Raw genomic sequence first — 25,391 nt, 5'->3', positions numbered from 1 at the left:
AAACAGTCTTCAGCCATTTAAAATAAACAACAACCCTGTAATGAGCTGGACAATCATATCTCCCTTAGAAGGGTTTTTCATAGAGCAGAGGGAATTATGGAGCGGACCCAAATTTAGTGACCAGCTCTTGCATTTTTGGTAGCACATTTTTTTCCTAATGATCTCAGGGTTCAGGGATGACACAGAGGAGAAATGGAGTTCCTTCAGAAAACCAAGTTTAGATTATTTAAATGTCCAGCACTTTGAATTGAGATAGATGGTAACCCAGAAGTTAACTGATAACTAGTACTAATAACCTGAGGGCCAATGGTAGGAGTTCTTTGGTTAGTACTGATTAGGAGCCATGTCATCACATTCTGGGTCTTTTGCAGTTTAGGAGTGCTTTTGAAAAGCCAGCCCCATAGAATGTAATTGTCTGAACTTGAGCTTAACACCATACTATGTTAGTGTTTCTGTGTTCCACAATAAAGGGTGCAGTTTGTGTATCATACAAAGGCTCTCCTGATCACAGACCGCCACGTGAATGCAAAGCGGAAGTACCAGCGTTGGCACTGCCTTCAAGCTGTGAATCTGAGCTTTCAGAAATGTCGTCTGTTTAAAACTGCTTTTTGCTTCTAATTTGACTGGACTCATCAGTACTTCAGATATATGGTTTGAACTTAAATTTGTTGTCCCTCATTAGCCCATTTCTGATTCCATACCCTCATTCAAGGATTTTTCCACCTCACTGGAATTTGAGAAAAAATATAGATTGTCATGAACATATTTTTAACAGTGATCTTAAATTCTCATTCATGCTTTCTCAGCAATGCAGATGTTAAATGTGTAAACATTCAAAACATGAAGCAGACAATGGAATCTTGTGGCCTCCCACAGGACAGTTCTCATGGGGTGGAGCAATAGTCTCCACTGCCTCCTATAAATCCGTCTAATAGATAAGAACAGAACTACTGCACCGCCGTGACTCCCACTCCATACCCTGCCAGCTGGTTCAGAGAATACTATTGTAAGCAAGGCAGTTTTTGGCTTAGATATCGTGTACTATTTTATTAGGATGGTAAATTACTTTCTTTGAAAGTGTTATCTTCCAAGCTTTCCTTTGTGGCTGTTGCTTCTTGTTGGAAAATTAGAAATATTATTGAATTACAACTGGAGGATATAACTTATCAAATAGATTCTGATGTGTCAGTGAACACCACAATACAAGTAAAGAGAGGGCAGGAAGAACCGGAACCTTTGTATGTAAGCCAGAAGACTCTTCTTTCTCATTATCATGTTATTAATCATGAAAGTAAATTATATTTTAAAATGTACAGTTCATCACTGTGGCTTCCATGTAGGCACATACAGGACTGCATGATTGCAGCCCAGCTGCAGAGAAGAGCTTCCAAGCTGTTCTGAAGAAGTTTCTAGGTTGTGGAGTGCTCCCTCTCTCCTCTGTCTTTAGAAAAGCCCTTCCCTGCCCAAAGGGTCATGTGATAGAGGCTGGGCAAGCACTCCTTCATTCCGTTTCATTCTTGCCACCATGAGGAGAGGATGTACTTCTAAGCTACTGCTTTATGGGGCCTCAGCAATAAAACAACAAGGTATTTTCTCCATGAAGAAGAGATTGGATTTATACCCTGCCCTTCACTCGGAGTGTCAGAACAGTTTACAATCCCCACACAACAGACACCCTGTGAGGCAAGAGGAGCTGAGAGAGCTCTTTTGAGAACAGCTCTGAGAGGTTGCCCCACAGCTGCACATGGAGGAATGGAAAACCAAATCCAGTTTTCCAGATTAGAGTCTGCCTCTCTTAACCACTACATGAGCTGTGGAGAAGAGCTGACAAGATTTTCTGAAGAAGTTTCTAGGAGTGCTCACCCTTTTCTCTGTCTATAGAGATCTCCTTTTCCACTCATAGGGTCATGTGACAGAGATGGGGCAAGTACTCCACTCCTTGCCTCAGTTCCCTTCACTGCCACATTCAGCAGCCCATGGTGAGAAAAAGAGGGAGGGATGTATCACAGCACAGGAGGCCACTCAATGAACAACAGTTACAGGTAAGTGCAACCATGTTTTCATCACTGTAGCTTCTGTGCAGTCACACATGGGAGAATAGCAAGTTCACCTACCCTAAGTGCCACCCAGTGGCCCACCCATGTCTCAGGACAAAGGGCAACCAGATCTGCAGCCACCAAATCTGTAGTCATCTCGACAGAATGCATGGGACCCATTTCCATTCCTGATGCCACTGCAGTGGACAAAATGGGCACTTCCCATGGCAACCTGTAAAATCTTCCATGAGATCCAGACCAGATCACCAGCATGATTATCACTGTGCTGTGGGTACCATGCATAACAATTCTGATTCAGAGGATACACTCTACCAGTTTTTTGAAGTTGGCTTGGAGAATAATTTGATGCCACCCCCAGAGAATTCAGTCACCAACCTATCAGCTTCCTCCCAAACAAAAGACCTAAAGATATATTCAGAGCAGCTGATCCAAATGGCAAAAGCCCTGGGTATAGAGTTTAATGCTTCAGATCTGCAACCTTCCAACCCTGCAATGAAGGTTTTATACTGTCCCGACTTGGGTCCTGTGTTGCTCCCACTATTACAGGGGATACAGAATATGGCTATAGCTATTTGGGTTAAACAGGCCTCAATGCCAGCATCGTCTAAGAAGCTGGAAAGCCTCTATACGATCAGGGAAGGCGGCTGTCACTTCTCATTTCACCACCTTGAAGCAAACTCCATAGTATCAAAGGTCTTAACAACCATTAAAGTACTGGAGGCCATTCATCCCCTCTTGATAAAGAGGGAAGAAGGCTTGATCTGCTTGGAAGGAAGATCTACTCCTCTGGGGCTATAGAACTGAGGGTGGCTAACTTCACAGTGGTCATGGGGCACTACCAAATGTTACTATGGGAAAAGATGTCACAGTTTCTAGTCTTAATTCCTGTTGATAAGCAGAACTTGGCTAAGGTCTTCATTGCAGAAAGACAAAAAATTAGAAAAACAGCAGCTCAGTGCTCCAAGACACTGAGCAATTTGTAATAGCAGGTCAATGGCCTCTGGCATTGTCATACAGAGATATTCATGATTATGCTCCTAAACCCCTCTGCTCAATACAAAAGCCAAAACAGGATCTCCAATTTGCAGGTCAAGACATCTTCAGTGACCACACTGAAACAGTTTTGGATAGGATTAGGAAAAACAAATCAACAACTAAATCCTTGGGCATATCTCATACTCTGTAGACATCTTTTAAACAAAGGTACTTCCCAAGGCATACCCAAAAATATCCTAAATCAGGGACCTATCAGGCACAGAGCAACAGATACCAGGGCCCCTCCATCCCTCCAGCAAGGCTTCAGGCCTCCCTACACTCAACAATCCCAGCCCAGGAGGCAGGGTTGACAATGGAGAAGAATCCTCCCCCAATCCAAGAGACCAACATACTAGGAAGTGCCCCATCTGCCTGACTAGACTCTGACTGGGGGTGGGGGGGAGGGTTGAATAAGTTATCCAGGTTCTTTTATGAGTGGTGTTACATTAGTGTTGTTGAACCTCTATAATGAGAGGTTACTTTTGGGATTTCAGATCACTGCCTGTTTGAATACTCTCTGGTCCAGTCCTGCAACCCTTTCCCTTTTCTCATGCAAGTGATCTCCTCTCTATTAGCTAAAGGAGCAGTTACAAAACTTGCTCCTGAGGAGCAATTGAAGCAGAGAAAGAGGGCCATTTTAGGCTTAAGATCCCTGAATAAACATCTGAATGTCCAAAAGTTCAAGATGTTATCCATACAAGAGGTGATGCCAAGCTAGATTTAAAGGATGGATATTTCCATTGACACACAAGGACAGTAGGAAGTATTTAAGCTTCAGATACTCAGGTACCACCTATGAGTACACAGTGCTTCCTTTTGGGCTCACAATTGCACCTAGAGTATTCACAAATTGTGTTGCAGAGGATATATAGCTCACTTGATGTTAAAAGGTGGCACAACATAGCCTTACTGGATGATTGGTTCTTTGTCAGTTACTCTCCAGAAAGGCTGAACTTAGCCCTGCACACTATAGAGTCACTGGGTTTCGTGATAAACTGAGAAAAATCCCACCTCCCATGATCCTTTGGGTGGGAAAAGGGATCTTTATAGACAGAAGGGAGGGGGAGCACTCCAGAATCTAGAAGCTTCTTCAGAAAAGCTTGGAAGCTCTTCTGTGCAGCATGGCTGGGGCTGATGGGAGTTGTAGGCAAAAAACATCTGGAGAGCTACCTTTGGCCACCCGTGATATAGATAACAGTCATCTCTTGCGTGTCTTAATTTCTTCATGTTAATATTTGTAAGCATGCTTGATATTTAGGCTGCAAAATCACATTTGGCCCACATGCTTCCTTTGATAGCCTTGTTTCAAGATCCAGCCTAAAATATTTCTCTAATGTAAAATTTGAAGTATCATGCTTCAAGTAGAATATCCAATTAATTTTGAAAGAAGCCATAAGAATTTTCAAGACTAGTGAAAATTCTCAGGTGGTTCAGCCCATCTATAAGCTGCCTCTGGTTCTTGCTTCAAGGGAAATTTGTTGACCTGCTGATGTGCAATGCATGTCAAATTCCAGTGGAAACCAAAACAGATAATATTTTGAACATTTCTGTGAAGAATTTCACTTATCTATTTCTGTTGCCTGGTCAGATAAGTGCTTGCTATTGATGCAGTATGTTCCTGCTGCTCATACTGGTTGTCCAAATGTTCTTCTGTATAGGGTCTATTGGAAAGTCACATATAATTCTACCACACATATGTTGTAGTATAGTGTGCTTTTGTTTTGCTCTCTGCTTTTCTCACTTCACAAGGGAACAAGGAATGCTTATAAGTGTTGTCGGAGAGCTTGTTTTCCTTACTGGCAATGGCTTAATATAACAGTCGAACACTATCTCTTGTGGAATACCTGCAGTGGGTTTAGTAAGGTGTGCCCTCCAGTTTTTGGTGTCAGGACATGAGAGGATATCAGATACTTGGCTTTGTCCTTAAACCAAATGAGGCACTGTTCTCCCTAGTTCTTTTAAGAACAGTTATCAATTGATTTGTCTTTTTTTGTTAAGCTTGTTGGACTTATTGGTCTTCTGTCTTTTCCTTTTGCCGACTGATAGATTTTGCAGGTGCTTAACCTTCCCCACTAATTGCAACCTAGTACTCTGGGCATGGTACAAGGCAGTCCAGTGACAGTGGGGTAATTAGTCCACTTTTCTTATTACCATCTTCCGTATATCTAATTCTTAACATGGACATATCTGTGGACACTTAAACATGGAGTTTGGAGCCATGAATGGACATGACAGATCTTTCTTTTCCCCATTTCTTGTAAGATTCATGATCATTTAAGTATAACAAAGCATTGCTACATCCTTGAAATTTTGTTCAGAATCTGGTAGATATCAACATTAATACGTTCTTTTGTTCAGAATACAAAATCTTATGTTTCTTTATCTGAGTATTAATTAAACAAGGTTTTGTACTTACATATTTGATATTTACCTTCATACTTGTGAACCGTTTCTCCCAGATTACTCTCACATGCCAGTTAACGTTCCTCAGATAGCCTTTGGTGCCTTCTCTTAGAATTGTCCATATGGCAAGATCTAGGCTACTAGCCAGGATAGCCACAGTTAAATGGCATTTAAAGGGAGTGCACTCCCTTTAAACACCATTCCAGATGAAGCTTCAGCTTAATTAATGCATTTAAAGGGACTTTATATGCCTTCAGCTCCATAATAGCCTGTAGGGACCATTATAGTCAATGTATACTATCTGGGGGGTATACAGAGGTCTGGGGGAATCTGTTGGGGTTTTTTTTTTAGTAGAGGCACCAAATTAGGGATCCTGAGGGATCCTGAGGGGGGGGGACAGGATTTCTGAGGGGTGGGGGGGTTGAATCCAAATATCATACTGGTATAAGAATTTGGGATTTTTTCCCCAGGAATTCTGAACTTTGGGGGAGAGGGGGTCCAATGTATCCAAATCTGAAAAATCCCAATTTTTTGTGAACACCCTAATTATTAATAAAATAATTTTATTACCTTATTGTACAGGAAAATTATTATATGCATTCAGATATATTTTGTGCTAATGTGTACTCACAGTAGTTTAAAAATATTTTTTATTTGTGTATATTTTGGTTAACAGAGTCTTATAGTAATTTCTCATGTCAGAGTTAAATATAAAAGAGCCAGTTTGGTGTAATGGTTAAGTGTGCAAACTTTTATCTGGGAGAACCAGGTTTGATTCCCCACTCCTCCACTTGCATCTGCTGGAATGGCCTTGGGTCAGCCATAGCTTTCACAGGAGTTGTCCTTGAAAGGGCAGATGCTGTAAAAAAACTCTCTCAGCCCCACCTACTTCACAAGGTGTCTGTTGTGGGGGGGGGGGGGGTAGAGGAGATTGTGACAGCTCTGAAAATCAGAGTATAGGGCAGAATATAAATCCAATATCTTCTTCATAAAATGCCAGGAAATGTTTGTGTTAGGCTTTGTAGTTGTAGGAATCCAAGATTACGTCTAAAACAGTTACTTGTTAGATATAGATATATAAAACATAAGATATATATCACCTGCCAGTCACATCCCTAGAGTGTTCAGTACTGGAGCCCCAAACCCCACAAAAAAAACCCTTAAAAAGCATACTTTCATAACACTTGTTTCCACTCACAAAATAAGCACACAGGTGAAGCGTGTGTGTGTGTGTGTGTGTGTGTATTTAAAACCTTTATAGGAGGTGGCTGTGTGGGGGGAAGCATATGGCTTTCAGTTAATTCATCTCTAATTGTTTTGTTGGCCATTCCAGGAATGGCTGATATCAGGTTGCTGGAGGAAGGAGCCCTGAGATGACTGACCATGGGGTGACCTGAGCACAAGCAACACAGCTTCTCATCTCCAAAACAAGACAGCATAATGCTTGCTTTCCCTCAGTGCACCCCTCTCTCAGTCCATTGTCTCTGTGGAATAATGTGAATAGGATGTTCGTGTAAACAGGATTCTGTTGGGCTTGCTTTTCCCAGTCGGCGATGCAGAAGAATGTTGCTAGGTTGGTGTGTCTTTAAGAGTATGGAGGCCTAGGAAACAGAGTCGAGTCTGTTGCCTGACAGATTCCCAACTGAGGACCAAGGAGTTTGGCAACAGTGTGAGTCAGCTGAAGGAAAGTGGAAATGTTATCCCACTCATTTCTGAATGCAGAACTGCAGTTTTTAATGTCAGATTTCTTACTGGTTGCAGGAGGTAACTGTTTTGGGGGACTCCCCAACCATTACTGAGCATTAACTAGTTTAATGAAAGGTCTCTGCATTTTTTTCTTGACTAGATCTGAATTTTATATGATTATGTTCATTCTGTAGTTCCCGCTTTTCATGGCCTCTTGACTCTGCTGTTCACTTTTTTGTCCTCCCTGCCACTACTGATTATAGTGACTGCATAGTGAAGATACACTTGTTGCATCTGAAGAAGTGGCTTTATGCGGGTATGGTAACTTCAAAGCACTGGCCTTCAGAATGCACAAGGGTGTGTGGCTTGCCAAGTTAAAATTGCAAATGACTTCAAACTCCAAAAAAGATTATTCATTTTGTAACTGAGAAAGAAAATAAGTTTACTGTTTGAAATGTAAGCGCCTTTATGTTGGCTTTTATTTTTATTTGCTGAAGTTACCTGGTTGTTGTAACATGTATTTGCTGAGATCTGAAGATTACACATCTTTATAATCTGTCTGAGAATACTTGTTTGTAAAGTTGCCTGCCAAAGAACACCTGGAGCCCTTGTGCTGTTATAATACTTACTTCTGGTTTAAAAGGCCCATCATCACTGCCCAGGCCTGTTTGTATGAGTCATAAATTGGCAGTAGTAACTAAACTTGTTCAACTTGCTCTGCTCTTGTCAAATGCTCACTGCAGATTTGTCTCTCAATTGAAGATGTTACATGACTATTGAAAACAGTGGAAAGGATCTTTTAGAAACTGGAGCTCATTTGGGCTTTTCCAGAAATTGCGGAGGTTGATCTGTTATACAGAGGCTCAAGCCACCACCACTGATATTAAACGTCTAGCCTTGACAGTTGTACATACATGAGGAAGCAGTTGTTATCCAGTGGTGTGTACAAACCATTTAGCACATTTTAGGAGCATTCCTTTATAAACTGCCTTCATTTGCAGGAGCAGCAAAAGAATCTCAATGAATTTTGTACACCATCTGAACCAATGCACGTACAGATAGGCACAAACCAGGAAGTGTGGTTCAGTTCGTGGTTAGTGGTTTGCACAGGTCACAAACCATGGGCCATCATGAACTTTTTGGTGTTAGACAAACCGGTTTGGTTAGTGAAGTTCATCTTGTGGTAGAACACATACATCACGCCCTAGAAGCATCAGACTCTCAGGGCATCTCCAGGTGACTCTCCTCTACCTGTCCTCCAAGGTTGATGATGGTTGGATTTATGGGGTCCAGGTTACAACCACCTAAAAAAGTTGCTCCCATCCCCCATTATTTCCAAAGGACTAAGGTCAAACCAGATAATCTCTCAATAGAAACTAAAGATGAGGGGTGTTTTTGCAAGCCGAACAGAATCACTGCAGGTTGCCCACCAGAACCAGTGTCATTGTGGTAGTGCACACCCAACAGGACTAGAGTCAACCCAGGAAACTCTTTGGGGGGAAATGTCAGACACAGGTTCAAAAGTGTATAGAATGTACCCCCTGCAAGCTGCACAAACTAAGCCAAACTGGAATTGATACGCCTATGTTGTTTTTATAATATTGTCTTAAATTTTGTTAAATTGACCATTAACTGTAAGTTTTAATTGTTGAATATGTTGTTCTCCGCCCTGAGCCCGTTCACAGGAAAGGGTGGAATATAAATCAACTAAATAAAATCTTAAAATGTAATGCATAGGGAACCTCATCCTGCTGCCCATTCCTTTACAATCTCTCTAAATTGGGGGCAGATTATATTTCTGGACCCCAGTTACAGACTCCCTTAAAAGGTCTCTCCATTGCTCTCCCTGGAAAAGAAAGCTGCAGTTACAGGAGTCTATGGAACAGCTCAGGAACAAGCCAGTGATACCAAACTCTCAGGGAAACTTCACTTGGGCAGATCCTTCATCCCACCCCCAGCCACCTCTTGTTGCAATTCCGTGTTAATGCTCTTTGTAACATCTGTATTTTCTTCAAAATCTCTCATCCTGGAATAAACTATGGTAATTACAAGAAGATACAACCCAAAGCTAAATGGAAGCTTCTGGTATGACTCTGAAATGCTTTAAATCATTTGCAGGGGATGGGGTTGCAGTGATTTAGTAAATATGAGAAATACAGTCCATATCTCAAAATTATCATGTCTAAGGCCCATTTAAGTGGAGGTATTGCATGTGGTTTCAGCCCATAAGAATTTTGATCAATGTTATACTGTGGTTTATACCTTTAAGCAAGAGATATCCAACACAAAGTTACCTAGAATAGGTTTCTTTAGGTAGATTCAGTTTTCAAGTTCTTTGTAGAAAGCATTTGCCAGCATAATTCAGAAGGCTCTTGCGTCTGGTTAGATGCCTGCTCCTAACCTATGCACTTAAGTGGCATTGAGAGCTTTTTGCCATCAGAAATGGCAATAAAAATGACCCAACAAAATCCAGAAGGCCTGTGCATCTGGTAAGAGAAGAGATTCAGGACTGGCTTGCTCTTAAATTAATATATTAATTGAGAGCATTTTGACATCAAAAGGAACGGCTTGCTCCTAATATAAATATTGTAGAGAGCATTTTGCGGGCAAAATCCAGAAGGCTTTTGCATCTGGTTAGAGAAGAAGTTCAGGATTGGCTTAAGTTCATAATATAAATATAAACACTTAAGTGGTACTGAGAAGTATCCAATCCAATCCAAATACCTTTATAGGCATAGAAATAAAAAGTACAGCATAGCAAATGTACATGGAGTTTCAGCTATTAAAAACCAGTCAAACATCAAGAAGGGGAGCTAGTCTTTGATGGTTATGGCAGTCAAAAGGTACTTTGCAACCAGGCTTGTGATATGGGAACATTGGTCAGATAGTAGGAAAAAAACTAATTTCACTTCAGGTAATCCATAAAAATTAGACAGAATAGGTTTGATTATACAGTCCCGCACTTCCCCATAAAAATCACAATAAAGTAAGACATGGGCGACTGTTTCAAGGTGCCTTCCATTACATGGGCAGACTCTATCCTGATAAGGGATGTTGGCAAACCTCCCAGACAATACCACTGAGGGTAGAACATTGAGTCTTGCTAACATAAAAGAGCGGTGTAACTGGGGTAATCTGGGAAAGATGGGCAGCAGGCAACCCATGATCTGGAAAGATACCAAATGCTAAAGGGGAACAAGTTTTATGTCCAGAAGAACAAAGGGACTGTTTCTCAATATCTAAGATCCTCTGTTTCAGGATTCTGAATGCCTTCGTTTCACTTAGCATATAGAGGTTGTCCAAGAGTGCACCTATGGAGTGTATTTTTTTCTGGATCTGACTATACCAAGTGGAAACGAAGGAATCCGCTAGCATCATATAGATATAACTAGCAGGGTCTGCCCTAAAGTGTAGGCATAGCCAAAACTTTATAGTTAGTAGCCATGCCCTGGTCTCAATCAAATGGGTTCCAGTCTCTAGGCACATTGCAGCATAGCTGACACAGTTGGGGACCCCTAAAATATGGCGTAAAAATGCTGCCTGAATTTGCTCAAGTTGGAAATTGAGGGCACAAACCCAAATGGGGATCCCATATAACAACTGAGAAACTGTTTTAGCATTAAAAACACGAATGGCAGCTGGGACAAATTGGTTGCCATTCTTGTAAACCACCACAGACAAGCTACACCTTGCTGAGTTGACTGCTTGCTTGCGTTGTACTGTCCAGTTATGATTATATTGGAAAAAGACCCCCAGGTATTTGAAAGATTTCACCTGTTCAGTATTATTTAGGCACCTTGAGGCACCAGCTTTGTGGTTTCCAGGACTTTGAAAACACTAAAATTTTGGATTTTACATAGTTTATAGACAGGAAATTTGTCTCGCAGTATGAAGTAAAAGCGAGTAACAGGTGCTTGAGGCCCTTCTACGAACATGCCAGTACAACTCTATTGGCAGCGTAGAGCAATAAGGGGATAACGGATGGCCCAAATTTGGGGGAGTGACCATCAATAGCATTTAGAGAGGCGGCCAGATAATTCAGGAATAAATTGAACAAATAGGGGGCTAGAATACAGTCCTGTTTGACTCCCCGATTGGAAATGATCTTTGAAGTTAATGCACCTAGGTCGTTATATCGCACTTGACAGCTATTAAGAGAATACATTTTATGAAAAAGAAAAAGTAGGCATTTATCCAGACCCATGATGTCCAACTTGTTCCAGGGAAGATCATAAAGTCAAATGCCCCCTTTAAATCAAGGAAGGCCGCAAACAGCCTTCTTCCCCCTCTACCACTGTATTTCTCTATCTGATGGTTAAGAATTATTACAGTGGTCCATTGTAGACTTGCCAGGACAAAATCTGATCTATTCCCTACTTGGGAGATTTTGCTCTTTCATCCATGAAGTGAGTTTTCCCAAGAGGTGTCTCACATATAATTTGCCTGCTATGTCAAGCAGACTAATTGGGCGATAGTTCTCTGGTTCTTGTGGGTCACTCTTCTTATAAATTGGGACAACTATGGAATTTGTCCATGATTCAGGCATGGTCCCTGTTTTATCGATCACTGTGAAGAGAGTCGCTAGAGGGAAAGCTCACCAGTCAGAATTGTTTGTAAATAATGCTGGTGGGAGTCCATCTGGGCCTGGGGCCTTCCCTGCCTTCAAATGATTGATTAAATTATTAATCTCATTAGGACTAACAGGGCACCATTCAGGTAGATTGCTGATCAGATACAATGGTCAGAGGGTCAAAAAATAAATTATGGAAATGGTCTATCCAGACCTCAGCAGGAATGGAATGTCTAGAATAGTGGCTCTTCATATCAGAAGCACCAGTAACTAATGACCAGAAAAGCTTACTGTTAGAGGGAGTAGAGGCACTAATAAGTAAATCCCAGTTCTTAATAGATATTTGTCTTTTTTAATGAGCCACTGTATCTTTAAGCTAATTTTTCAGTTCGAAGTAGCTCTGGAGGATATCAGCAGTGAAGCTGTTACGATAAGTGCGATATACTGCATGCAACTGGTGTTTCAGTTTTTGGCATTCCTTATCATACCATGGGTCTGTCTTCCGAACAAGGGGACTGGATTTAGCGATCGATTGCTGTTATAAGTTAATTATAGCAGAAGTTATATTGCTATAAATTTGAAGGGCCTCAGAAGGGTCTGCAGCTTCAGCAGGTTGCTGAGAAGTAAGTTCTTAATAGCAATTAACAATATTTTTAAAAATCATTCATTTAAAAATTTAAGAATTATCCACTTCCACTCAGCTTTGGGTTGTATTTTGTTGTAATTACCATGGATTACAACAAAATTTTGAAGAAAATAAAGATGTGCAGAGAGCATTAACACTGAATTGTAACAAGAGGCTGATAACACTGGAGGAAATAGGAATATTCCTAAGGAAGTTTTTTGATGAAATGAGCCTATATCCAGGTACTCATTGGATGGGCCTTTCTTGTAATGTTGTACTTCTTTATAATGTGTACAAAAGATTATATGACTCTTAAAAAGGTTTACTAAACGTTGTTAGCCAGTATATCACGGTGTTTGTTGTTAGTGAGGGAAAGGTAGCTGTGCTGCTGGATGCTCCAGGGGTCTGTCATGAAGTGCATGGTTTTGCCTTGTACTCTGGGGAGCTCACCTTGACCATTGTCACTGCAATGGAGCCAGGGGATGGAGTACCAGGGAGCCAGGTGTTGTAGCAGCCCACAAAAGGCTGCATCCTCCACAAGGGAGAAGGTTGACCATCTATAGCAATCATCTTGCTAACGAGGCAAGTGACTGCTTCCCTTTACATAGCCCTTCTGAATGGCACTGCTGGTGTTCCCGTGAGATTGAATCTTGGAGAGTGGCCCACACATGGCACCATACTTTGATGTTCCACCCATGGCACCCTGAGTGCAGGGAGCCTTTTTTGGAGGGGCCTCCTGCTCCCCTTCTGCTTCTTCTTGCTGAGAGGGAGTGGGTATCTTTTTCTTCCCACTGGCCACCACTCTTTCCCCCTGGTGGCAACATAATGGGTGCACCCTTTGCAGGGGCCTGCGGAGAATGGAGCACTCTGCCTCACAGGTCACTGGGGAGAGTGCAGAAATGTTTCTAAAGAGTGGGCTGGAAATGACACCCCAGGACTGGAGAAGATGGGAAACGGGTCAGCTGCTTTCTGGCACTAAACTGGCAGGAACCACAGAAGGGTGTTCTGAAGGCAGGAGCAGCAACAAGGAATTGTGTGGAAGGGGAAGGCGCTTCCCCCCTCCCCCCAAAAAAATGACTGCTGTCAGAGACTTTTCTAAAGAGTGTTAGCAACTGTTGGTGTCTCTGGGCAATGCTAACAACTCTTTTGTCTCCGTGGAGAGCCACAGGAACAGATCAGGGGAAGGAGGCTCCAAGACCTTTTATTATGCCCTTCTAAGGGTGGGCTCCAGTTTGGTGCCTAGAGAAGGGGGCCTGTGGTACGCAGAGTATGGAGGACATCTCCCCCCTCCCACACCAAGCACCCTTTTGCACCATCCTGGCACTGTGGATTTAGTTCACAATAAGGTCGGGTGGGAAAGTATAAAATGCAGGTCCTCAGCTGAGGAACCCACTAGCTATGCCTCTCTGATAAGCATAAGCAGAGAGACAGGGTGGCTCAGAGCCCTTAGTCCACCTAACACCCCCCAAGCCACAGCTGGGGAGAGGAATCAAAATTTGGGTCTTCAGCTAAGGAACTCACTAGCTAAGCCTGTCTGCTCAGTGTGAGCTGAGAGACAGGGTAGCTTAGAATTCTGAGTCCACCTAGCATTCCCAAATCCCAGCAGGGGAAAGCAGTTCCCTATCAAAATGTGGGTCCTCAGCTGAGAAAACCACTAGTTAAGTCCCTCTGGTGTGAACAGAGAGATGGCGTGAGCAGAGAGACAGGGTGGCTCAAAGCCCCTAAGCTCACCTAACGCCATAACCCCAGCAGGGGAGAGGAATTCCCAATCACAAAGGGGGTGTGTTCTGCTACTCCACTTTTAACAAGTTCCCTTCTTATCTGTGTAACTGTGAGCAGCTGAGAGAAGAGAGGCTGCGAAACTGAGCCAAGTCCATAGAGCAGAATGGGAACTCTGTTACTGGCCGGCAGCAGTGCCTGTTAAGCTTTGAAGGGCTTCTGTTGGTGCTTGCAAGGCTGGAAAATTCTTTCCCCACCCCCATTGCCTTGGAGTTTTGTAAACAGTTTAACTGACTGAGACTGTCTGGAAATGAACTGCCACAAACAGCACCAAAGGGTAATGAAATGTTTGTGTTGTCAGTCACCCTTCCACGAACATAGTTTTGTGAACCACAAACCTGTGAAAATTGATGAACTTTACTTTGTGAGCTGGTTCATGCCCATCCCTAATTACAAGTATACAAGGCTCTCTATACAGGTATACAAGGCCTTGGGTCAGCCATAGCTCTGGCAGAGGTTGTCCTTGAAAGGGCAGCTGCTGGGAGAGCCCTCTCCAGCCCCACTCACATCACAGGGTGTCTGTTGTGGGGGAGGAAGGTAAAGGAGATTGTGAGCCACTCTGGGACTCTTTGGAGTGGAGGGCAGGATATAAATCCAATATCATCATCATCTTCTTCTTCTATATCTTTGGTGAATGTACATGCACAGAGAAGCTAAAATGCTTAAACTTGAAAATAGTTTTCTTTCTTCTTATATCAGATATTATATTCTTCCATATTAAGGATATGATTTCTGCATAGGAAGGCATTATTCCACTGTAAATTAATTTGGAAAATATTTGGTTAATGTTAAGAATATATGTTTGCCCCTAATGTAAAGGGTGGCAGAATGAGAGATCCTGCTATTCTGCTCTTACAAAGTTCACCAAAGTAACTAACAATTTAAAGCATACATAATAAAAACACATTTTAAAAATCAAAATATGATTGACATGGTGAGCTAACTTACGGGGGGGGGGGCATGGTCTCATACCAAAAAAAAGACTACAACCTATTAAAACTGTACCCCTCCCTCCACACATTTAGTCATTTATGACACAGATCAATATGACATGATCAGAGAGATCATGAACTTGAATAATTGTTAACTCAAATCATTTGGGAAAGTGCCTTCAAGAAAGAAGCAGGTTATATTTTAAGACTTTCCTATTTCAACAAAAAGGTCCTAAGTGATACATGTCCTAGTGCAGTCTACATCTTTGTGTGTAATCTAAAATCATGGTGCCAAATGTAGTTAAATTCACTTACTTTCACATGTCATTATTCATTTACACAGTTGTTGTAATGTGTAGTTAAATATGTGTTATATTGCAGTTGGACCCAAAAAGCTGTAATTCTACATACAGTCTTTTATATTACCTTGCAATTAGCATACAGTTTTCCTATCGAGAAAGCAAACTTCCAATTTAATTGAAGTTACTGTGAAGCCAGAGAAAACCATCCCCTTCAAAAAGATGAAAGTAATTCATTCCACAGGTTAATTGATTTTGAAGGTTCTTGTAAATTGAAAACTTCCAAGTTATGACTAATGGGGCGGGGGGGGGGGGGACTAGTTCAGCGTTCTGGAGACATAAACCTTAAGAAGAGAAGCCAAGACTCTCCTTTTCCCTTTTAACCCAGAATATACCCCAATGTTTATTAATAATCTTGTTCTGAGAATCAGATCTGTCAAAAATCGGCAGATGAATCAAACTGACAGAACAATAATGAAATCCTAATCATGGGTTTTTCATGTTCTGCATTTCAGTGCATGTTAAATTCCTTTATGAAAGCACTGTATTACCTGTGCATTTATTCTGTGTTTTAGGAACTAACTAGGCCATTTACATATGAATGATGTTCTTTATGACTTTGTTGGATTGTATTAAACAGGAGTGATGTAAGGTGCTTTATTAGCTTCATAAAGAAGTCATTTTGGAATTGTTATTGAGTTGCAGCAAATGGACACTACAGTAAGATTTAATTACAGTTTTTTTAATTAAGGGAACAGCTACAGATTATAAAAGAATTCAACATACGCTCATAACTCATCACAATAAATTGGTCAAAGTCCCTGAACCCCTTATAATAGTATTGTGGTGTGATGTTTAAGGATATGCGCTGGGATGCTTAGGGATATGTTTACAATGACTTGTTGAGACATTTCAACTGAAAACAAACAGAACATAAGACAACCCTGATGTAAAGGCTGGTTGTGTGGTAGATATGCACCCATAAATCAAAGTCCCACAATTTTTGCTAAGGAGATTGTTCTTTGTGCATGCGGAGCTCTGAATGTCTTTAGGCTCCTTTGCATTTATAGTACTGTTCTGACTCCTGCCCTTTATGGCCATTTCTGCCAGACCCATGTTAGAAAGTATCACTGGACCATCAGAAAGACAAATGAAGAGCACTGGTGTCATCTCACTGACTGCCATCAGACTATAGAGTTGCTCAGTGTTGTCTCAAATAATATTATACTTGTCAGAAACGTGAAAACAATCAAGTCACTTTAACCACATTAATAACACAAATTTGAGATGCGTAAGATTTACAAGGTCAGTTACCATTGCTCCAATCCCAATCCACTCCACAAATTATTCATTCATTTTAATGACTCAGTTGGAAAGATAATTTTGCTAGTTTCTGACAGATGATGCATATGAGTACTCTGTTTTGCAATACAGCAGTGATTTTTAAAATGTTCATATGAACAAACATGATATGTGTAGTACTTATAATAACCCCAAAGCTGAAATAGTGAATTTTTCCTTTCCAACAGAGAATTATTGTATCATGATTTGAACATATGAAGCTGCCTTATACTGAATCAGACCCTTGGTCCATCAAAGTCAGTATTGTCTTCTCAGACTGGCAGCAGCTCTCCAGGGTCTCAAGCTGAGGTTTTTCACACCTATTTGCCTGGACCCTTCTTTGGAGATGCCAGGGATTGAACCTGAGACCTTCTGCTTCCCAAGCAGATGCTCTACCACTGAGCCACCATCCCTCCCTCAGGGATTTAATCCGCCATGTTTTTTGTGGAGTTTGGGGGTGAGTTTTTTGAGATGCTATATTATTTGCACCAAAATGAAACCCATTTGTGCTGAAGCTATTGGACTCTAAACTGCCAAATACAGGGATAAAGGACGTAAACAAATCTTGTCCAGTAAAGCGTCCAATCCAATCTTCTTTCAAACAGCTGCTTACTCTGACAGAAGATTGTAAGCACAGAAAAACTGGAATACAATTCAGTATTCTGTTTATATTATATTCTATAATATATTCCAATTATATATGTATAATTAGCAACTTCCTTTCTGTACCATTAGGAAAACCAAGCTGCTAGAAAGGATTGTTTGTGGTATCTTCTCCGCAAACCTTTCAGGAAGCTTAGTTTCCAGGAGGGACACTGCCACAGTGAACTCCTCCAGTCCTTAGGCTTTGGGAGCTAGCCTATAGCAAGATCAGATTTGCAAAGTCGCAGCTTTCTGGATTCTGAGAATGTGCTGGGGCGATGGAGGGGGGGGGGGTCTTTACATCAGGATAATAGTCTGCAAGGCTTATTTTTTTGTAGAATTCTTATTTTCTCCACACACATAACCTGATGCTGAACATCTGCCTAAACCTTTGGCAATTATTCCTTTGATTCCAGATAACTTCTAATGAGAAACATACTGAAAGTTTGAAGAATGATGGAGATATTCTTGTTCACACACTAGAGAAATTGGCCCAAACTGGCAGGTGAGTTCCCTTAGGCTTTCTGGAATTTCCAGACTATGCGCATTCCTCCTCTTTCATCTCTCTGTAATCACCTCAGACAGTACAAGCTTCTCGTGTTACCAGCCCACCCCCTCCTACACAATACTGTCCTCAAGACTCTTTTATTCAGTTTTCCAGGAGGGTTGTGGGGGGGGGTTGGCTAATCTTGTTTCAATTCCCTGATGTGGCTGGTCAGGGCTATGTGACACAATTTCCCCTTTTCTTTTTACAACATTCACTTCATAACAGATACCCATCTGTTGTTCTTGAATGCTAGCAAAAGCAGCTCCTTTTCCTTCTTGATAAAAAACAATAGTGATGAGCATGAAACCCTTTCAGATGTAGCACTGAGGGAAGATGTGGCCTGTGTGATTTTTTTTTTTTAAGTAACAGCTTGGAGACTGGACATATTCACAGATCTATCCCAAACACTTGGGCTGCAGCAATGCATACAAGGATTTAATTTTTACATATTTTTAGAAAATATGTATGCTGGCTCTCCAGGGAAGGTGCCTGATGCGGCTTACAAAATAATGCATAACAAGCCCATAAACCCTGAAATGTATTAATTTAAAACCCATTAAAAACTGCTTCAGAACATAGAAACATAACTCATTGAGCAGCTTAAATGAATTTAACAGCTTTCAGGGTAAAAGCACACTATAACAGCGCTGCTAAAGATCAGCCCCTTAATTAAAAGCCTAGGTAAACAAAAACATTTTGGCCTGGTGCCTATGTGCCAGGCAAGCCTCAAGGGGAAGGGCATTCCATACGTGAAATACCACTGATGAGAAAAGAACCTGTCTGTTGGTGCTGCCTACCTCATTCTGATGGTTGAGGCATGGAAAACAGAGTGTAAAAAGATCTAACCTGGCAAGCTGGGCCTGTGTAGGAAAGCTGCATTCATATGGCAGTGGGCAGTAAGACACAGAATGCAGCTGACAACTGTTCACATAGCTGGTCTGGACAACACCCTGCCTACAGATAGCCTAAGCAGGGATGCAAACAGAGATCAAGATTGGTCCATATCAAACCACTACCTAGCCCCAATTTTCAAAGAATGAGGTTTTCCAAAATAGACCCCTTGAATCAGCATACAAGGAATGCCACCTCTTCTGTTCCAGAGCAACCAGGGGCAAGGGTTCACTAAGAGATGCCTTCCAATATTGATGGCATGGCCATAATTTTAATATTTCCCTTTTTGATATTCCGCACAAGGTAGTTTCAAAAAGGAAAGCAGACCATACCATCCTTCTGGCTCAGAACAGCATGACCCCCCACTCTGTGGAAACTAGCTAGAGTGTGACATATAATAGTGCCCCCAAAGGAAGATATCCTACACATAGGTCCTGTTTGCCACCCAGAAGTGTGACTGCTGCATCTGGCTAATCCTGCAGTAGGGAATTTTTTTAAAAAGGTAGAGCAGGCATTAACAGCATCTCAGAGATCCTGAGTGCAAATGGAAAAAGATTTGTGTTGTGGGAGGACAGGCAAGGGTTCAACACACAATCCTGCTGTTTGAGCATTGGGTTTTTTTACTGTCACCTGGAAGGTGGCTCAGCTGCCTTGTTAATAAAAGTTCACCTATCCACCATCTCCACTTACCATGACCACCTTAGAGAGCAGCATTTTTTCCACCCCAAAATAATTATTTTTAAAATCCTTTAGAAGCTTGCTTAACATGTTTCTATGTTGTGCCTCCAGTACACCAGTGGAGTTTTGTCACTAGTTCTATGAAAATTAATGTATAAACTATTTGAACCTATGGCTACTTCTGATTTGTCCTGTATTTTGTACAAGACCGCCTTCTTAGTGGCAGTCATAGCTGCTAGAAGGGTGGGAGAACTATGGGCACTTCATCATGAATCCTCCCTTTTATCAAATTCCACCCAAAGTAGTCCTCAGACCCATTATAGAATTTCTCCCCAAGGTGGTGCCAGTTTCACCCTAACCAAGGCATCAACTTTCCAGTGTTCTTCCCATCCCTGATGTTGTCATCACTGGAAGAAACATTTTAGATGTGAAGGGACTCCTTTTTTAAAACTACCTGGGAAGTTTAAGTTCAAGATCACCAAGCAAAGGAAAATGTGAAAGAAAAATCAAGGGAAATTTGCTGAGTAAACCTGGGCTGGACACACACTTTCAGCCTAATCCTGGCTTGTTGTTATTCCTCTTCTAAATAGTTCATACTTTCCTATTGAGAAAGACTACAGGGCATGAATACAGTGAAAAAGAGGAGGGAACCCAGTTGCACCCATAACAAGCCCAACCAAACTCATTCTCCTGCTCTCTAGCAAGACATAAAGCTCATACCTTCAATAAAATGTCACTAGTCTTAAATGTGCTTTCTTTGCATCAAAGCTCTGGCTCTTTCCTTCTTTCCCCAGGGGACGAGAGGGAGGCGCTTCAGCCACTAGGAGAAAGAGAGGCTTGGCTCAATAGCTCTGCAGTGTGATTGATTGAGCCTATCAAACTTACCATATTTTTCGGTCCATAAGGCGCTCCGGACCATAGGACACACCTTCCTCCTGGGGGGTGATCCGCTGCCTCCGTCTCCGATCCCATCGCTTCCAGCAAGCGCTGGGATCACTCCACGCTGCCCCCACCACAAACCCAGCACTTCGTGAGCACCGGCTGTGGAGGGGGCGGGTGCTTCCTCCATGCCTGTCTGCCTGGCTCCAGCTCTGATGCTTAAAGCGCCGGGATCGGAGGGCGGAGGGAGCGATCCTGGCGCTTGCTTGCAAAGCGCTGGGTTTGCGGTGGGGGCAGCGTGGAGCGATCCCAGCGCTTGCTGGAAGCAGAGCTGGAGCCAGGCAAGCAGGCGCGGGGGAAGCGACGGGATCGGAGGCAGCGGATCGCCCCCCCCCCCGGAGGAAGTTACGTCCTATCGTCCCTTCACTCCGTAAGACGCACACACTTTTCCTCCCACTTTTTTTTTGGGGGGGGGGCTGCGTCTTATGGTCCGAAAAATACGGTAATCAACACAGCAGAGCTATAGAGCAAAGCTCCTTCATTGGAAGAGGCTCCTCTTCTCTCTTCCTCCCTTTGGGAAAAAGGAGGGGGAAGAGGGAAAGAGCAAGGAGAGCCTGCTTTGCTGGCTGACTGATCAGAGGAGAAATGGCGACCAAAGAAAGCAGGCAAGGGAAAAGGAAGCAAATAGCCAGTTGCTGGTGGGCCTGATTGGAGCCTTTTGAGGGCTGGATCAGGCCTGTGGGTCATGTTTTGACATCCTTGGAGTAGAGCTTCCAAGCTTTTAAAGTATCTTCGCTCTAGGAGTGTTCCCCCTTCCCTCTGTCTGCAGAGATCCCTTTTCTGCTCAAAGGGTCATGTGACTGGCAGGGTTAAAACTCCTCCCTCAGTTCTTTGCTGCCATGAGACCTTGCTCAGTTGGCAGCCAACTGCAAGGAAGGAGACAGGGATGTATGCCTGCACAGGTCACTCGATGAAGTTACGGATAAGTGCAAACCCGTTTATCAGAGACTGTAAAACAAAATCTTGCAAGTGTGCTAATGTTTTATTTTGGTTTTTTTTTTAAAAAAATTCTGTCTGTCCTCTTTATAAAGTTTTTGTCTGCTACCTGGCATTACATTTTATGACACACATGGCCTGGCCCAACAAGGTCACATTTATGTCAAATCCAGCCCTCATAACAAACGAGTTTGACCCCCACCCCCTGCTCTACTCTATGGCAGGCCTGCAGTCTCCGGGTGTGTCTACAGAGAAGACCACTCAATGAACAGCGGTTACACACAAGTGCAACCCCATTTTATATTCCATGTCAACATTATCTTTTTATGTACTGAGAAATGTGTTTTGTTACTTTCATCCAGAACATTGTGGGAGGCATTTTTCCATGGCTCTTTATTCTCATAAAGAAGCTGCTTCCTGCCACACCACCTATGGAGGAACTTATGAGTTATCTCATACCAGTGGTATATACACACAGCCATATGCAGAAGCCAGTTTTTGTCAGCTCACATAGCCAACACAAATGTGAGATGCACATGCTTTCCCATTGCGCTACTCACCTGTGGTCACAAACCTAACTGGGTGCATCTTTTGATGCAAATACAAGTTTCATTGTTTTCCTGTAGATAATCATTCAAATTCTTCTTAACAATAAGGAAACAAAACTTCATTCTGACAAGAAATAATCATTACATTTACAACTTGTCATTAAAAAAGCCCTCATACCCCTCCTTCATCTTTGTATACATCCACAAACACAAAATCTACATTAGAGATGCTGTATAAAATAGCTTGTGGATGGAGCTCATTTTTTATTGGTACTTGGCCTCTTGTTAAGAGTGCTTTTCACATTTTCATTTACAGTGTTTTTACAGCAAAGCTTGCAGTTATGATTTAGATGCAGTTTTGGCTTGTGTGTGTTCCCTAAAGACTAGGATACTTAATGGGCAGGAAAGACCCAATTTTGCATAAATAGGAAGGACCCTGCTTCTTCAAGAGCAGGGTGCTTGAGCTTTACATTTTGATATGGATCAGGTCACTGACATTTAGAGTTCAGTTTCTTAATAAATTCTTAATGAATTAATTGATCTTTGACTTCTGTGGAGAATATAGGCAATATTGACACGCCAGTTTTAAATAGTACCATACCCAGCATGAACATTCTCTAGAAAACTGATTTATAATATTTTACTATTAAAAAAGGTACCCAGGTTTGAGAAAAGCAAAGTGAACTGCCACAAGCTGATATGTCCATCCCCTGGGAGGTTTTCCCATATGTATATTTTTAAAACACAAGGAGAATGTAATGTCAAAATGGCCCTTACTGCATCTGCTTAGTTCATGTGGATTTACTTTGAGGTGAACTGCTTAGCTTCTGCCTTTCCCCCCCACTCCCCATTATCTGTACAATACCTCTACTTCCCCTTTACTAGTGCTCCTCTGCTGTTTAAAATTACTCAAAAAGGCCATGCATTTCATTTGGACTGTCAGTTAATGTCTTGCACTTCTTTGATGCACACAATTTAACAGCCCTTTCTTTGGAACACAGAAATTGTAGCCTGAATAGCACAGACTAGTTCATGTACTATCACAGCATGGAAAATAGTAAGGTCATAGTACTTGGATGGGAGATCAGTGTTGCTGTTCAGAGGAAGGCGGTGGCAAACCACCTCTGTTCAGCTCTTGCCTTGAAAATTGCCTTTGTTATAGAATCTGCTAGGGTTAGGTGCCACAATTTGTGGCATTAGCACTGTTCTATTTTGTTTATAGCAGCCTTTGGTAATCTACCCTGGCGTGGTTAACTGCTATTATTCTCAGGGCCTAGCCTGTTCTTGAGACAGAGACCTGTGTGCTAGAAGTAAGCAGACACTATTGGTGCACCTAACAGTAAGTGATTTGGAGATGGAGCACATCTGTTCAAGCATAACATTTCATACCAATATGTATATTAATCCTTTCTATCTTCTGCCATAAATTATGTGTGCGCCATTTCTTTGCTGATGGGGATGGGTTGAGACTCAGGGGTAGAAAGACCAATGGCCTGGCTTCATATAAAGATGTTTATGCTCACCTTAAAATGAAAACAAGCCCCCAGCTGTAACTCTGTGATCTTATATAAAACCAGTTTTTGAGAGGCAGGGATGATGGATTAATTCTGCAGGGCCTGTAAAATAAGAGCTCTTTCGCAAGGCTTTCAGCTGAGGCAGTGGATGTCTCCCCTTCATCCCAGTGCTGTAAGATCTGCTGGACCTGGACAATAGGCCATGTGTGTGAAGCAGAACCTGCCATTTTAGTCTCTGTTGGCACTCTGTAGTTTTAGATTTTATATATTTTAAATTGGTTTTTCATTGTTTTTACCTGTTGATTGCTTTTATGATGTAACCTGCCCTGTCCTACAGGAAGGGCAGGCTAAAAATCAAAAGCCACCCTGCTCTAAATAATCCAGCTGCTTGGAGCCTATTAGACATATTTCACTAACTGTTGGTTTTCTCTCCTTTCGTTAGCTCCCATGCTGATATAGTAATTTCTTCCTTGGCTTCTGAAATCCTGAAGAAAATTGAACATCATCCAGTCTCCTTAAATTGATGCCACTAAAGAGCTGTGATTTTGCTCGAGTTCTGAAGATTTAAAATCACTTTTCCTAATAAAATGTTTTGCTTATTGCCTTGTTTCTTTTGTTTCATACTGTCTCCAGATATGGGTGAAATAAGTTTCATATTATACCGACTGCATTTTCTGCCCATCTTTTCTGGAACACATAATTGTGCATCTACTCAATTTAATATGCTACTAGACAGTGTTCCCTTTAAGCTGAGTTATTGTGAGCTAGCTCAGTTTTTCCACCTCCAGCTCGCACATTTTTGTCTTAGCTCAGGAAGGATGGCCCCAGAGCAAACTAAGTTATGCAGTAGCCAAAACGGCTCACTCACAACTTTAATGCCAGTAGTTAATGAAGTAAAATTTTTGCTCACAAGACTCCACAGTTTAGAAAGGAGTATTGCTAACTAGAAGTTCCAAGTCTCCTTGACAGTGGTTAACATATTATCCCTTCCTCTCTAGCTGTAGAATTTGGCTATGGTTATAATAAAAATAATATGGATTTATAATCACATTTCAGAGGAGGTAACCATGATGGTCTGCAGTAGGACCTCCAAGACCAACAAGATTTTGGGGGTATAAGGCTTTAGAATCAAAGCTCTTTCTATGACAAAGGGAGCTTGGACTCTCAAAAGCTCATACCCCAGCATCTTGTTGGTCTCTGAGGTGTTCCTGGACTCCAATCTAGATCATCTTTTCATTTCTATAACACTAGGTGCTATAATAAGCAAATGCAGATTTATCATGAAGTGCTTTCAAAACAGTTTATGAGAATAACCTTAACTGTGACGGCAGTGTGTGTATTTAATAGAGTCTGAGGCTACAGTGAAACATGTAGGCCTCAGTACAGTAAGTAGCACCTTAGAAATCAACAATATTTTAAGGTCTAAGCTTTTGAGAGTCAAAGTTCCCTTTGTCAGACACAATCCACCTCAAACAGCCAGAGAGTGTTAAGTGGCAGCATCTCTGGGCACATTTAATATTAACTACATTCAAGCTGATACCCTAAGAAAGTGAGAACAGAAATGGAGCACAAGGAAAAGATGGTTTGATACTGCAATTGGAGGTACTGAAAAAAGAAAAACAGCTGTATGTAGAAGGCCACAGCTGGCTCTGCCTCCAGGCAGGAAGGTTCCTCTACTGTATACTTGCTATGGGTGCTGCACCTGGCCTTTCAATTGTCTGAGTCAAAAGTGAGAAACAGGTCTTTGTTGGAACCTCTAAAGACAGCATGGATTAAAAATTTCCAAAAAGGAAAGCCTAGCAAAACTGAGCTAATGAGAACTCAGGCACCAGGGATGGGGAAAAGATTTCTGGGGGGGGGGGGGGGGGGGGGGAGGAGAATTACCAGGTTTCAGGACTTAGTCTGGCACAGTGTCTAACACATTTAACTAATTATATTCCTTCATATTTGACCAAGATCTAAAATGCTA

General features: G+C 41.9%; 1 protein-coding gene across 1 annotated transcript in view; it reads left to right on the top strand.

Moving 5' to 3' along the window:
• Positions 1-24,021, top strand: part of ULK4 (unc-51 like kinase 4) — a 297,265-nt gene extending 273,244 nt beyond the window's left edge. Inside the window, exons 36-37 of the mRNA XM_060247507.1 lie at positions 17,786-17,874; positions 23,865-24,021. Coding sequence (XP_060103490.1) covers positions 17,786-17,874; positions 23,865-23,946 — 171 coding nt within the window. The 3' untranslated portion in view covers positions 23,947-24,021. The remainder of the gene's footprint in view (positions 1-17,785; positions 17,875-23,864) is intronic.
• The last annotated feature ends 1,370 nt before the right edge of the window (positions 24,022-25,391 follow it).

Source organism: Heteronotia binoei, chromosome 10 (genome assembly GCF_032191835.1).
Source record: "Heteronotia binoei isolate CCM8104 ecotype False Entrance Well chromosome 10, APGP_CSIRO_Hbin_v1, whole genome shotgun sequence".
Classification (NCBI taxonomy): Eukaryota; Metazoa; Chordata; class Lepidosauria; order Squamata; family Gekkonidae; genus Heteronotia; species Heteronotia binoei.
Note: the sequence above shows the minus strand (reverse complement) of the source record. Positions and strands in the feature narration are given on the sequence as shown.